The sequence below is a fragment of the Podarcis tiliguerta genome, assembly GCF_965153285.1.
Source record: "Podarcis tiliguerta genome assembly, chromosome: 8".
Lineage (NCBI taxonomy): Eukaryota > Metazoa > Chordata > Lepidosauria > Squamata > Lacertidae > Podarcis > Podarcis tiliguerta.
In genome coordinates, this window is record NC_139541.1 from 6505692 (window position 1) to 6519192 (window position 13501).

At 49.2% G+C, this 13501-nt stretch overlaps 1 protein-coding gene across 2 annotated transcripts; it reads right to left on the minus strand.

Annotated features, from left to right (window-relative positions):
- Positions 1-422: 422 nt before the first annotated feature.
- On the minus strand, positions 423-9738 carry SLC20A1 (solute carrier family 20 member 1). Of its 2 annotated transcripts, none has more exons than XM_083453952.1 (11): positions 9479-9738; positions 7857-8498; positions 7557-7697; positions 7342-7427; positions 6450-6546; positions 4774-4893; positions 3997-4257; positions 3346-3886; positions 3008-3193; positions 1486-1570; positions 423-974 (listed from the first exon to the last, which is right to left on the minus strand). In XM_083453952.1, exons 2-11 carry the CDS (start codon positions 8209-8211, stop codon positions 813-815), a joined length of 2034 nt encoding a protein of 677 aa, XP_083310078.1. In that variant the 5' UTR covers positions 8212-8498; positions 9479-9738; the 3' UTR covers positions 423-812. The 2 variants fall into 2 exon arrangements, with proteins under 2 accessions (XP_083310078.1, XP_083310077.1); XM_083453951.1 differs by having other exon boundaries at positions 6450-6542; positions 7338-7427; positions 9479-9717.
- Between the last annotated feature and the right edge of the window lie 3763 nt (positions 9739-13501).

The window sequence follows — 13501 nt, forward strand, 5'->3', positions numbered from 1 at the left end:
CAGAAACTGGCGTTCAGAAGCATTGCTGCCTCCAGCTGTGCAGGCTGAACAGACATCAATAGCCCCTTCATTCATAAAGGAGAGGACTATCTCCAGGAATCCTTCAGAAGGTAATGGATTCCCCTTCATTGGGAGGCTGGCCATCTGCCAGAGATTCTTTAGCTGTGATTCCTGCATTGCAGGGGGTTGGACTAGATGACCCTTGGGGTCACCTTTCAACTCTACAGGTGCTGCCATTTCCAAATCATGCAGTGAAGCCATTTGCACAGGCAGACATTCTTGGCTCACTGTCCCAAGCTGGATTGGTGCTTATTTAACAAGAGAGTTTGGGTTGATGGCTGTCTTGGGCCCCAGTACCACGTACTTCCAAGCAAAGATTCAGTGCTGCCCCCCCCCCCCCACCAAAACACACCCCAGCCTCCTTTATTTTAAAAAGTTTTTTTATTTATAAAAGTGGCCCCTCATCACATACATTTCTGCTAAGCTACTCCCTCCTCCTCATTGTGCTCGCCAGGTTCAAGGCTCAGCTCAGAGAACAAGAATGATAGGTCTAACAACATTAATTATGAAGTTAAAGCTCAATACAAAACAGTATAGAAATGTAGACACAATTATTCACAGCCCAGCAGAAGTGGGACTTCTCTAGTTCCAAGACAAGAGATTTACGCGTAAAAGCAGGTACAGCATCAAGAAGACAACCAGCCCCTCTTGCACATGGTGGAGTCACCCTAACACTGTTTCAGCCACTTGGCAAGGATATGCAGACAGGCGCTTGTGGGCAGCAAAGCTACGGGGTTGCTGGCATGTCTGTTTCATCGCCCTAGGATGGGGTACTTGAACAGTGCCATGATGGCAGCACTGATGAGACCAGAAATGGGGACTGTGACGAACCAGGCCATGAAGATGTTGCGGAACAGGCGCCAGTCCACAGCTTTCTTGGAGCGCAGCCATCCCACAGAGACCACAGAACCCACCTGCAGCAAGGGACAAAGCACAAGTCTTGCACAAGCACTCCTGACAAGGGATAAGATCCGAAAGTCCCAGGCACCAAGGCAGACGGGCCCACAAAGGCTAGTCAGAACAGTCCAGAATTCATTCAGTTCACAAATCGATGAAGCATGTGCAGAACTCTCCATTTACCTTAGAGCTCAAATGTATTTTAAAAGCAAGCTTAATCCAGTTCTCAAACTTCAGCTGAGACAGAGGTAACAGGGAAAGTGTGCTAGGACTTGGATCTGCAAGATCAGGAATCAGATCCCTGCTCAGCCATGAAGCCAAGGTGGCCTTGAGCAAACACTCTTTCCCAGCCCAGATATGAGAATAAAAATGCAATACCCCAACCCAGTTCTTGAGCCAACCAAAATCTGCCACTCTATAGACCCACTTTCTTCCCAAAATGCTCTTGTAGAGCCCCTGATCCTCAACTAGACTGCCCTTGGCAGTGACATAGATCCAAGTGTTAGGCAAAGCGGCTCTTCCACTTACCTTGCAGTGAGTCGTGCTGATAGGCAAGCCAACATTTGAAGCAATTACTACGGTCAAAGCAGACGCCAGCTCAATGCTGAAGCCACTGTGGACAAAGAGCTGGTGTTAGGCTGAGTCACTGGGCAGCTTCAATATATTAGGGTTCCCAAAGTGGAGCCCAAGGTTGTCACAATCCCCACCCCTTCCATTTAAAGTTGGTTCTCCCTTTTGCTGGGGGCTGGGAAGCGAACTGCAGCCTCCAACTGCCCTGACATTTCTCCTTCCTTTACCCTACATGGGCTCATAGCTCTTGCTCATAGGAAAGGCAGAAGGAAGCTGACACTCTGCCTTCCAGCTGCAGCTAAAAGAAAAGATAAGGGACCCTGCAGTTACCGGTAACCATGTAACATTTGGCTGCCCCACTCTACATTATTCCGTTTTGAAGTCTAGCTGTAAGCCTGAATAGACACCCCAGGATGACACACCCACACTCTTCAAGGCCTCACTCAGGGCTGGCAACAGTCAAAGACACAATATTAAGTTATGTATGTCTGGAAGTATCACAATTTATGCTCAGCACCCTCTGGCAAAGGAGCACCCAGCCTTCCTCTTCCTCCTGGAGCTTCCAAAGGGGGCTGCAATTATCCTGTTACCCCTCCCTCTGCTCTAAGGTTGGAGGGAAGGGTGAGCGCCTTTGGCTGCTGCCCTGGTGAGTGATGCACAGCACCTTGGCACCTGCAGAGCCAAACACACACCTTTATGATAGGTGAGAGCCCGGAAGAGATAAAGAGTCCTAGCAGTCACATTTTTTTTGCTCTGCTGCCAAGGCTGAAACAGCAAACCTTTACACATCAAGGAGGCTAAAGGAAAAAGCCCCCAGGGGAGGCAGGTTAGGATGAAAGGCTTGTCCGCTGTGCACAAGGCACAGCTACTCAGTTCAAAGGCTGAAGGCTACAAAGCACTAAGCAAACTCAAGAAGGGCATGAAGCAAAGCTGAAGAAACTGAGCGGATATGAAGAGGAAAACACGCAGGACTGCCAGAAAGAGAACTAGCTCCAAGGGTGAAAGGAACAAGGCAGATAGTTGAGGCGTTGTGGAATCAAAGTTGGACCCCCAAAGGCTCATCTAGTCCAACCCCTTGCCATGCAAGAACCACAGCTCAAGAATCCCTGACAGATGGCCAGCCAACATCTGCTGAAAAGCCTCCAATGAAGGAGTGTCCACCACTTTCAGAGGGTCAAGAGCATCCACTAAAGAAAACTGCTTCAGAAGGAGGCATGGCTGAAGCTTTGCTGGGGGTTATTTTTCTTGTCAGAGACGGCAAGCTTGCATCAGGAAGACTTTAGGTGTGATGACAAACCTTCACACTGATGCTTACATAACAGAGTTCTAAACACCTTCAAAGCAAGTGGACAAACCCAAGACCTTTTCAGCTAATAGGGTCCTTACATCTGCCAGCTCCATTCCAGCCCTCCAAACCACACAGTTTACTCCCCCCCCCCAGCGTGCTCAGTATAAAGCAAAAAAAAGCTTTCCACTTTACCTAGATGGTGTGATGGGAGTGAGATCCTTCCCCATGGTCTGAATGACCCTCCTCCCCCAGATCCACAGGCCAGTGCAGATCCCGACACCACCGTACAGCAAGAGCCAAATCGGTGTCGCCACCTTTGAAGACACGTCGCCTGTTTTGTAGACCAAGTACAGGGCAACCAGAGGACCGATCGCGTTGCTGCCAAAAGGGAACACAGAGGGATCAATTAAGTGGGAAGACAAAGAAGGGAAAACCCCAGCAGGGAGCCGTTTTGCCAAAGGCTCCATTACAGGCAGGGCCTTATGGGGAAACAGAACTTTCTAAACCACTCAAGCTGCCCAGCCACTGACCTCACATCATTTCCCCCATGGGCGAAGGACCCAAAGCAGGCCGTCAGGATCTGCAGGAATTGAAAGAGGAGGGACACCTCCGGCTTGTCCTGGTCGTGCCACTCATCCAGGGAGCCGCTGCTGCCACCCTTCTCTGCCTGGCTCAAGTCCACGTCGGCTGGGTGGGGGTCGGCCACGGCGTTGCAGTAGCTGGTGTAGCTGTCCATCCGGATCCTCTTCTTGGAATCTGATCCGGACCATGCCAGCCTCTCCGCCTCATCTGCTCCCTTTGGCTCAGCCTCCTTCACCCGGAACGAGTCCAGGGGCATTCCGCAGATGGCCATGGTGTATGAGGTGTAGCTGTTGTTGCGCCGCAGGGGCTTGCTGTCCGCCGAGGAGTCGCCCATGCAGTCCCCCACCTTGGCCAGGTGGAGCTTGTGCAGCAGCTCCTTGTAGATGCCAGAGTCCTTGTGCACCGTGTGGTAATGCCCGCTGGAACTCATCTGGCTGCTGACAGCCTGGTTGAACTGGGCAAGGCTACCGTTTGGAAAGGACATGGCTCCTGCAAGCGGAAAGTCCGGGTTGGCACGAGAAGGGAAACTGCCCTGGCATCACAGCTCACACTTGCTTGAGCTGCCCCACCCCTCATGCCCCGCTTCAGAGCCAACTCACCGCTGTCAATGCTGGTCTCCTTCATCTCCACCCTGGGCAGCCGCTCCCGCTCTGGAATCTCCTCCAGCTCTCCCAGGTTGAAGGAGACCATCCTTTCCTCCACAGGTGCTCTGTGGGGCACAGAAGATGGCTCCCCTTCGGTAGGGGAACTCCTCTGGTCATCATCGGCAATCTTATTCTCCACCTTGGCCTCATCCTGCTCTTTCAGGCTGCTCTTCTTCTTCATTAAGGGACTCTCAGAGGGACTTGATTTGATCTCTTCTGCAGAAGGAAGTGAAGTTGCAGGAGGACAAGCGAGAAAGCCTTCATAATGTGCATAAAGAGATGCCCGAAACCTTGCCCCGCCTCTCTGTTAAAGCAGCAGCCCTGAGCTAGTAGGTTTTGAATCGTGTTTATAATATCTGTGAAAACACTGGGCAAAAAAGGCTGAGGATGTGCACAGGGGTCTGCATCCAGGGCTTTAGATAGGACAGACATGCCTCTCTTGGGTATCCCTTTCCTACCACCAATGTGCATAGAGTTTATGTCCGCCTTTTGTCACTTGGCCTGGCACAGGGAACAGATAGCCCTGTTACAAGTGCACACAGAAAAGGCTCTTAAGTTCTCAACTGCACAAAATCCAGAAGACATCCATTTGTGCCAGTTAAGTGCCTTGTGGGAAGACGCATGAAGGGCGCTTCATGTTTAGATTACGTTTGAAAGCAAACAGCCAGCCTCTCACTGCATTCAGATATACATTTGCAAGATTACATTATGTACAATTCTAAATGTACTTACGTGCAATTTTCTTCTTCATTCTTGGACAGACAAAGAACCAGACGATGAGAGCACACACAACAGCGCTCCCCGCCGATATGAGGACGATGCCCCAGACGGGAAGTTTGTCAAAGCCCAGCACTAGGAAATAAAACAATGCATCTTGAAAACCCCAAGGCCGGCGGGGCCCTTCCCAGCACAAAAGAGCTCTTCCCCAGCTGAATAGAAGGTTTAGTGACCAGGGCTTCTTGCTCTTCTGAGATCTGCAACATCTATGTCTTCCATATTAACAGGCAATGAAGGCTAGCATTCAAAGTTACAACTGCAGCTTAACAGAAGTAAAAGATACAACCTGCCAGGTTACATTCTTTCCATCCAACATCCACATACTCAAACTCTCCCTCCATTAACAGTGTTTGTGAAGCTTGGAAACATCATCAGGCTTCCCAAACCTGTCTCAGACTCACAAGAGTATTTTTACAGAGTTAGCCCAAGAGCACCTCAATTGGCCCAGCTACAGAAACTTCATGGTTTCTCACAGTATAAGGCCTCGTTTACAGAAAAGGATTTGCCCTGCTGGAATTAGGTAGTTCAAGTTAGGTCTTAGCCTCCAACCATAACACACCTGGATGCAAGTTGCTTCTCCCTGCCCACCCCCACCCCTCGCTTCCATGGTTAGCTGCACTTTTTGTTTACTTGACCCCCTAAAGGCATGAGGCTAGATGCAGAATGTGTCAATAGCAACAAAAGGCTCCGAGGCAAAACCAGGGGGGAGCCCACAAATTTGTGATTGACATTTATCTGACCCCCAAGTACCACAGAGCAACTGTGGCGCAAACCACCCCCCATTTCAAGTGGGACTTGGCGCCATAGCCTACCCTTGCCCCATATTCTTTGTGTCAGAGCTGCCACCGTCTCTCACCTTGAGGCAACCAACATTCAAATCTAAGCTTTTAACCTTCATCAGACAACTTGCAACTTAGAATTCCTGACACCCATCTGCTTTCCACCAGTCACAACCTAATCCTACATCTTATGCACTGAACTAGAAGGCAGCTTCTTTCTCCTACTCTTAGTAACAGACAGTTTACGATTTCAACTGAGAGACCCCAGAAAGCCACAAGAAAGGACCATGGAATTCCTCTTCAAAGTACTTGGTTGCCAGCAGCTCTTCTTGGGGGCGGGAGGATAACAGGATGAATTATTTGGGATCAAACGCAATCAAGGCATCATCGGGAAAAAACACCACAGGGCCTCTTGCCCTGCCGTGAGCCTGAATTCATTAAGCAGAATGTTGAGAAGGCCCCCTTCTTTCTCAGCAGCTAGCATCCCAGGTCTCAGAAAAAAAGGCAAAGGGGGAGGGGAAGAGGAGAGTGTCAGGATTTGCAGGTAATTAAAGGAGGGAGCCTGTGGCACCCCAGTATCAGCAGCTAAGCTGTCAGAATCTGCAGCTTCTGTGAGGACTAAGGAGAACAGGTCTCTACTAGCCATTTAGATTGTGAGCAGGCAGGCCTCTTGGGTAGGAGGGAGGAAACTATTATCTAGGGTTGAGCCTGCAGCCTTCTGTAACTGGCCCAGGCCAGCTGCCTTCTAGGAGAAGTCATTCCTGTAAAGCAAAAGGGGTAAAATTCTTTGTTTGATTGAGAAGTTAATAAAGGTTTATAAAATTTCAAGCTCTTGTTTCAATGTCTACTTACAAGGCGCACCACTGTACATAATGGAGAAGAGGTTGATCCCGATTGTACAGGCATAGAAGATGGGCAATGCACGCAAACCATTCGGAACGGGATCTACCTACAAGACAAGGAGTTTCGAAATAGGCAAACCCAGGTCCCCTCTGCTCACAGCAATACCACATAAGTGAAACATTATTCAAGCCCACATTTCTGTGGGAATTCCCCACTTTTACAAATGCATTGCTTTGCAACTATCATAGCATGATTTAACACTATACAATTGAAACTGGGTCTCTGGAATGAATACAATGCTATTCAAATCTAGAATCAAAGTTGCCAGTGGCAATTCACTGTTGCCCCTCCCATCTAGTCTAGGCCAGACTGTGGACTACAGATCTGTTCAGCCATGTGCCTGCATGAAAAGGAACAACCTCTCAACAGAGGACTCTGGACAGCTGTAACAGAGACAATTCATCTTTTAGAGAGATGTGAAAATCTGCTGCTGGGGAAAACTTAAATTACATTTCACATAAGCCACATATGCAATTTTTTAAACTGTGGTTTACATAACATTTGTTCTGCCTAGAACACTAAACTATATTTTTTTTAAATTCTCTTCAGCATAGTCAGTGCCAAGGAAAGGAAAAATGCCATCACTTGGCAAGTGTCCAGCCAAGTGGAAGCTGTCCATAGACTGACACAAATTAAAAATTACACTAGACCTGTAGGCTACCTTGGGGGGGGGGCACATTTTGCAATCCATTATTAGCATTCCAGCTTCAGTTAATAAAGCTTCTAGACCTCATGGCTCTCAATGTGAGTTCTGACATGCCGGCAGTAGCATGTTTCAGGAGTCCCCACCCACCACATTCATCTCATATGCACATCAGGTTTTATTGGGAGGAAGACCTACCTTGGAAAGAATGAACCTACGGACAACAAAGAACAGGACAGCAGACATGATGCCAGAAAGGAGGGGAGAGATGAACCAGGACAGCACTGGAAAAGAATTAAGGACACGCTAAATATTTGCTACTGCAAGACATTGCTGTTGCCACATTAAAATTACATACTGAAATCAAGGCCTGCATTTATTAAGGAAAAGATAGTCATAAGGTTATTGCTTACCAACTTTAAGCAATTCAGACCACTTGACTCCTTCCTGTCCTTTGGCAACGAGAGAGAAGCCAATTGTCGCCCCGACAATACAATGTGTACCAGAAATGGGAAGCTTCAAAAACGAAGCCACTAGTTGCCAAACAGCTGAGCCTAAGAAAGAAAGGCAAAGTGGTTAAGTGGACCTTGGGCAACAACTGAGCCACTCGAAGTTTTAATTCACAGCAAGACGCCCAGCATGAACAATGTGAGCCACATTCAAGTACGTTTAAGTTTCCAAGCACAGGAAGAAGGAAAGGATGTTTTACTCACCGAACATGGCACTGATGGAGCCAGCCATGAGCAGCTCTTGGGTGCTGTTGTACATTTCAACGTCTATCAGCCCCTTCCGGATGGTCTCGCTTACTTTGGCTCCAAGCAACACAGAGCCCACCGTCTCAAAGATAGATGCCAGGATGCAGGCTTGCCGGAGGGTCACCACTCCAGAGCCCACAGCGGTGCCAAAGGAATTTGCTACGTCATTGGCACCCACTGAGAATGCCAGGATGAAGGCAATGATGAAACCTAATATCAGCATCCAGAGGAAATCCACCAAGGGGCCTGAGGAGACCGTGCCGCTCAGGGCGGTGGTGATGTAACTCCTCACAGTGGCGGTGGTTGTCTCCATGATAACTAACTTTGGCGGTTCCCAACAAGCAACTCGTTACTTTGATGTGTAAACAAAAAACTGAGGTATGATTAAAAAAATACTGTAATAAATAGTGTTACAAAATTAAATACTGCAGGGCCAGAAAGTCACTGCTATAAGCTGGGCATGCCAGTCTCTGTGGTCAAGTTCCTTTGGCTGAAAGAGATGCTCAGGGGAGCTGCCTGGTCCGCCATCCTGCTGCGAAAGAGGAGGAGGAAGAAGGACGTCTGTGCGAAGAAGGAGGCGGCAACCGGGGGTCTCTCATCCTGGAAGGAGATTGGAGGGGGGTGGAGAGAAAAGAAGAAAAGCCTTGTGTCAGTCAGCCCATTCTGCCCACCACATGGAAGGTCTGTAGACCAGGTAGGAAGAGGAGACTTCCTGCCTCAAGCCCTCAAGAGCCATGGCTGAGGCAATACAGTGGTACCTGAGGTTACATACGCTTCAGGTTACAGACTCTGCTAACCCAGAAATAGTACCTCAGGTTAAGAACCTTGCTTCAGGGTGAGAACAGAAATTGTGCAGCAGCAGCGGGAGGCCCCATTAGCTAAAGTGGTGCTTCAGGTTAAGAACGGACCTTCAAAACGAATTAAGTACAGTGGTACCTCGGGTTAAGAACTTAATTCGTTCTGGAGGTCCGCTCTTAACCTGAAACTGTTCTTAACCTGAAGCACCACTTTAGCTAATGGGGCCTCCTGCTGCTGCTGCCGGAGCACGATTTCCGTTCTCATCCTGAAGCAAAGTTCTTAACCTGAAGCACTATTTCTGGGTTAGCGGAGTCTGTAACCTGAAGCGTATGTAAGCCGAGGTACCACTATACTTAACCCGAGGTACCACTGTACTGAGCCAGATGGACTAGGCACCCAACAAACACCTGTCCGACTCCAGGGGGAGCCCCTCACCCCGGCCAGGCGCTCAATGCTTCCTCCCCGCTTCGAGGGCGGCGCTGAGCCGGCTTCCGCGCGGGACAAAGAGGCCGGCCGGCCACACCAGCAGCCATACCGCCCGCGCCAAGGTCACCGGCCTGTCCTGACAGGAGTCCGAGGCGGGGGCTCGCTCGCTCCCTTTCCCTCCGGGGGGCGTCGAGCCCCTCCCCCTCCCCTCGCGCGCCTCCTCAGTGAGGGCCGGCAGACCCGCGTTTCCCGCCTGCGCGTAACGGCCGTTCCCGCCTGAGGGAAACCCGGAGGAGGAGGAAGAAGCGCGCGCGCGCCCGCCCGCCCTTTCTCTCCGCCTCAGGCCTCCGCCTCACCGAGTTGGGCCCGTAGGAGTGGCGTCGCCGGCGGAGTCCCCGAGGTGGTCTGACCCGAACGGCGTCTGCCCGGGAGTGTGTCGCCGCCTCGCGCCGGCTGCTCCTCTCCCTATCCCTGGCTGGCGTCCGCCCGCCTCGGCCAATCAGCGGCGCCGACAGCGCTGACGCCCGACCTCGTGCGCACACGGCTCTGTCTCGGAAGGCGCGCCGGCCGCGCCTACTTATAGCCTGGGCCCCTCGAGGGAGGCGGGGCCGGGGCCGCCCAGTCACTTCCGGCGCGGGAGCAGACGAGAGAATGAGCGCGCGCGGGAGAGAGAGAGCGCGCTCTGTCCCGCCACACCCACCCGAAGGAAGCCACGCCCCCGCACCGGAGGGGACTCCCGCGCAGGCGCGCCTCCCGGGAAGGTGCAGTGGGTGGAAGCCCCGCCAGGGGGCGCCCCGCCCAGAGGTTCCCCCCCCCCCGCGTGGAAGAGGCGTGGGGGGGGAGGGAACGATCCACCCCCACGGGCGATCCCCCACTCGCCGTTTGCTCAGAGGTGCTCCCAACCACCAATAGAGAGGGAAGCATGCTACCCCTCCAGGAACGCGCAGCCCCCCCCCCCGACCCGATCCTTCCCTCCCCCCCACCCATAGCTGTCAACGTTTCCCTTTTTTTAAGGGAAGTTCCCTTATTCCGAGTAGGATTCCACGCAAGAAAAGAGAAAATCATCATCATCATCATTTATTATTTATACCCCGCCCATCTGTCTGGGTTTCCCCAGCCACTCTGGGTGGCTTCCAACAAAACACTAAAATACAATAACCTATTAAACCTTAAAAGCTTCCCTAAACAGGGCTGCCTTCAGATGTCTTCTAAAAGTTTGGTAGTTGTTCTTCTCTTTGACATCTGGTGGGAGGAAGTTCCACAAGGCGGGTGCCACTACCGAGAAGGCCCTCTGCCTGGTTCCCTGTAACTTGGCTTCTCGCAGCGAGGGAACCGCCAGAAGGCCCTTGGCGCTGGACCTCAGGGTCTGGGCAGAACGAAAAAATTGACAGCTATGGCAGGCCTCTAGTTTTCTATCTCTCTTGTGGGAAATGTGTACTTTTTGTGCTTTCTGCAATTTCCAAATAGCGGGTGCTGTTTGTAGAATGCCCTCCTGGCACACCAGTGATGAGACACTAGGTTTTATTTCCTTCCTTCCTTCTTCCTTCCTTCCTTCCTTCCTTCCTTCCTTCCTTCCTTTCTTTCTCTCTCTCTCCTCTTCCTCCCATGAATGTCTTGGAGCCAAGCCTGCCAGAGCCGGTGTCACTGTCATGGTGCCAGGCCAGACCTGTGGGAGGAAAAGGATCCTGTTTTCGTCCCAGCAGGGCCTGCGCCACAGTGGGCAGGCAAGTCATTGTGGCTTTGGGAGGGCAGGAAGGACAGCCGGAGGGCCAGGAGACGCTGGGGAACAGACTGGCTCTTTTCTTCCATCCCTTGTGGTGTAATTTCCTACCCCTGTGCAACACAGCCAGGCCACAGACACAGAGCATGTTTGTTTTGCGCGCGCACACACCTCCATATACAGTATCATGTGCTCCAAGCATGGCCACCAGATGAAACCTACATTGAAAATAAACACCTGGCTTTTCAGTTTCTTTTACCTTTTAATCTGATGCTTTGGAGCAAACATCTTCCTCCTTTGGATGTAGTCTTACGATACGATATCTTTATTGTATTACAATAGCTTTCCACTCTTGCCAAGTGGATTTGCAGACACAGCCGTGTGGATTATGCTGTGGAAGGGAGCCTGAGGGGCGCTGGACCACAAAGCTCCAAAAACTTTTTTGGGGGTGGCTATTTAAAAAGCTATTTCTTGACAAACAAGTATACAAACATAACAAAAAAGAAAGAAAACAATCAGAAATTTAAACTGTAAAGGACCACAATCTGGAAGGAGAAAAAGCAGTGCTTTAAAAAAAATGTTTAAGGCTACCCTCATTTTGACTCAAGAAAATCACTATTTTATAGTTAAAATCGGGAAAAATAAATACAAAGTACAAAGATTCACAAAATGTTTAGGGGTATGCGTACCTCTGTATGTCCCCCCAGAAAAAAAACACTGGAGAAAAGTACAGAGATCCAGCACAACTCCAAAGGATAATAGTACAGTATTTAACAAAGGTTCCCTTTACAAATAGTAATGATTTATTAAAAAATAACAGCATTCTTCACCTGTAAGTTCCATCTTTATTGAGAACAAAGGTTCTATATAGTCTTAAATGAACCAGATATTTGCATGTACTGCTGGTACTGAGCAACCCTATGCCTCAATATTTGTATAAGAAATAAAATGCCATATGCAAAAAAACACAAACCAACAACCCACATTCAAGCTTTGCCCTTCAGATGCTTTGTGAGAGACGGGTAATTTGAACCCTGCTTTTTAAGGCTTGCCATTTCCCTCTCATCTAAGTTCCCACCTGCCTCTGCCGTCCCCTATCCTTCCTCCTCCTCCTCTTTGATTGACGCATTTTCTTCCTTGGTCCAGGATGTAGTTTGGAGCCTCATCAGAACATAAACTGCAGAGTAATGCTACGTGTGTCATAAATGTGAGGTGCCGCAGTGGGGAGCAAAGGCCATTGTTGCTTCAAAATCCAGACCGTAACCAGATATATATCCTGCTTGTCATATCTACCCTCATTTATTCACTAGAATCATGGATATCTGATGAATCTTAAGACAGATAAAAGAAAGGACTTCTTCACGCAGCCACGCAGTTAAACTATGGCACCAACTTGGATTACTTTAAAAGAGGATTGGACAGATTCTTTTTTATTATTATTCTTTATATTATAAATTATATTAGTATTTTCCACACAACAACAACACGAAAAATATCAAAAAATAACAATACACAAAAACCAACATTCAAAAAACAAAAAAACCCACAAATCCATATCTTACAAGTTAATAATATAAACACTAAAAAGAAAAACAAACATTGACTTCCACCAATCTCTCATTGTGTCTTCCTGTTTTCCTGTTTTCCTGATCATCTCTATCCTAGCATCTAGATATAAATCCCACTTTCTTATCCTTTCACTTCACAAGGTTATTCCAGGCTCGGCCAAATGTTCTGCCCTCGAACCTTAGAATCATAGAATCATAGAATGATAGAGTTGGAAGAGGCCACAAGGGTCATCGAGTCCAACCCCCTGCCAAGCAGGAAACACCATCAGAGCCCTCCTGACATATGGTTGCCAAGCCTCTGCTTAAAGACCTCCAAAGAAGGAGACTCCACCACACTCCTTGGCAGCAAATTCCACTGTCGAACAGCTCTTACTGTCAGGAAGTTCTTCCTAATATTTAGGTGGAATCTTCTTTCTTGTAGTTTGGATCCATTGCTCCGTGTCCGCTTCTCTGGAGCAGCAGAAAACAACCTTTCTCCCTCCTCTATGTGACATTCTTTTATATATTTGAACATGGCTATCATATCACTCCTTAACCTCCTCTTCTCCAGGCTAAACATGCCCAGCTCCCTTAGCCGTTCCTCATAAGGCATCGTTTCCAGGCCTTTGACCATTTTGGTTGCCCTCCTCTGGACACGTTCCAGTTTGTCAGTGTCCTTCTTGAACTGTGGTGCCCAGAACTGGACACAGTACTCCAGGTGAGGTCTGACCAGAGCAGAATACAGTGGCACTATTACTTCCCTTGATCTAGATGCTATACTCCTATTGATGCAGCCCAGAATTGCCTTAGCTTTTAAAGTATTCATTTAGATACTCCCATTCCTTTTCGACTTCACTTTTTGGTTTTTGTCTTATTATATCTGTCAATTTGTCTAATTCTAAATATTCTGAAAGCTTACATAACCAGGATTGGACAGATTCATGGAGGAGAGGGCTATACACAATGGTTATGCTCTGCCTCCAAAGTTTGAGGCAGCAGTGCTTCTGAATACCAGTTGCTGGAAACTACAGGAGAGGAGATCACCCTTTGTCCTCAAATCCTGCTTGTTGGTTTCCCACTGGGGCATCTGTTTGGCCACCGTGAGAACAGAA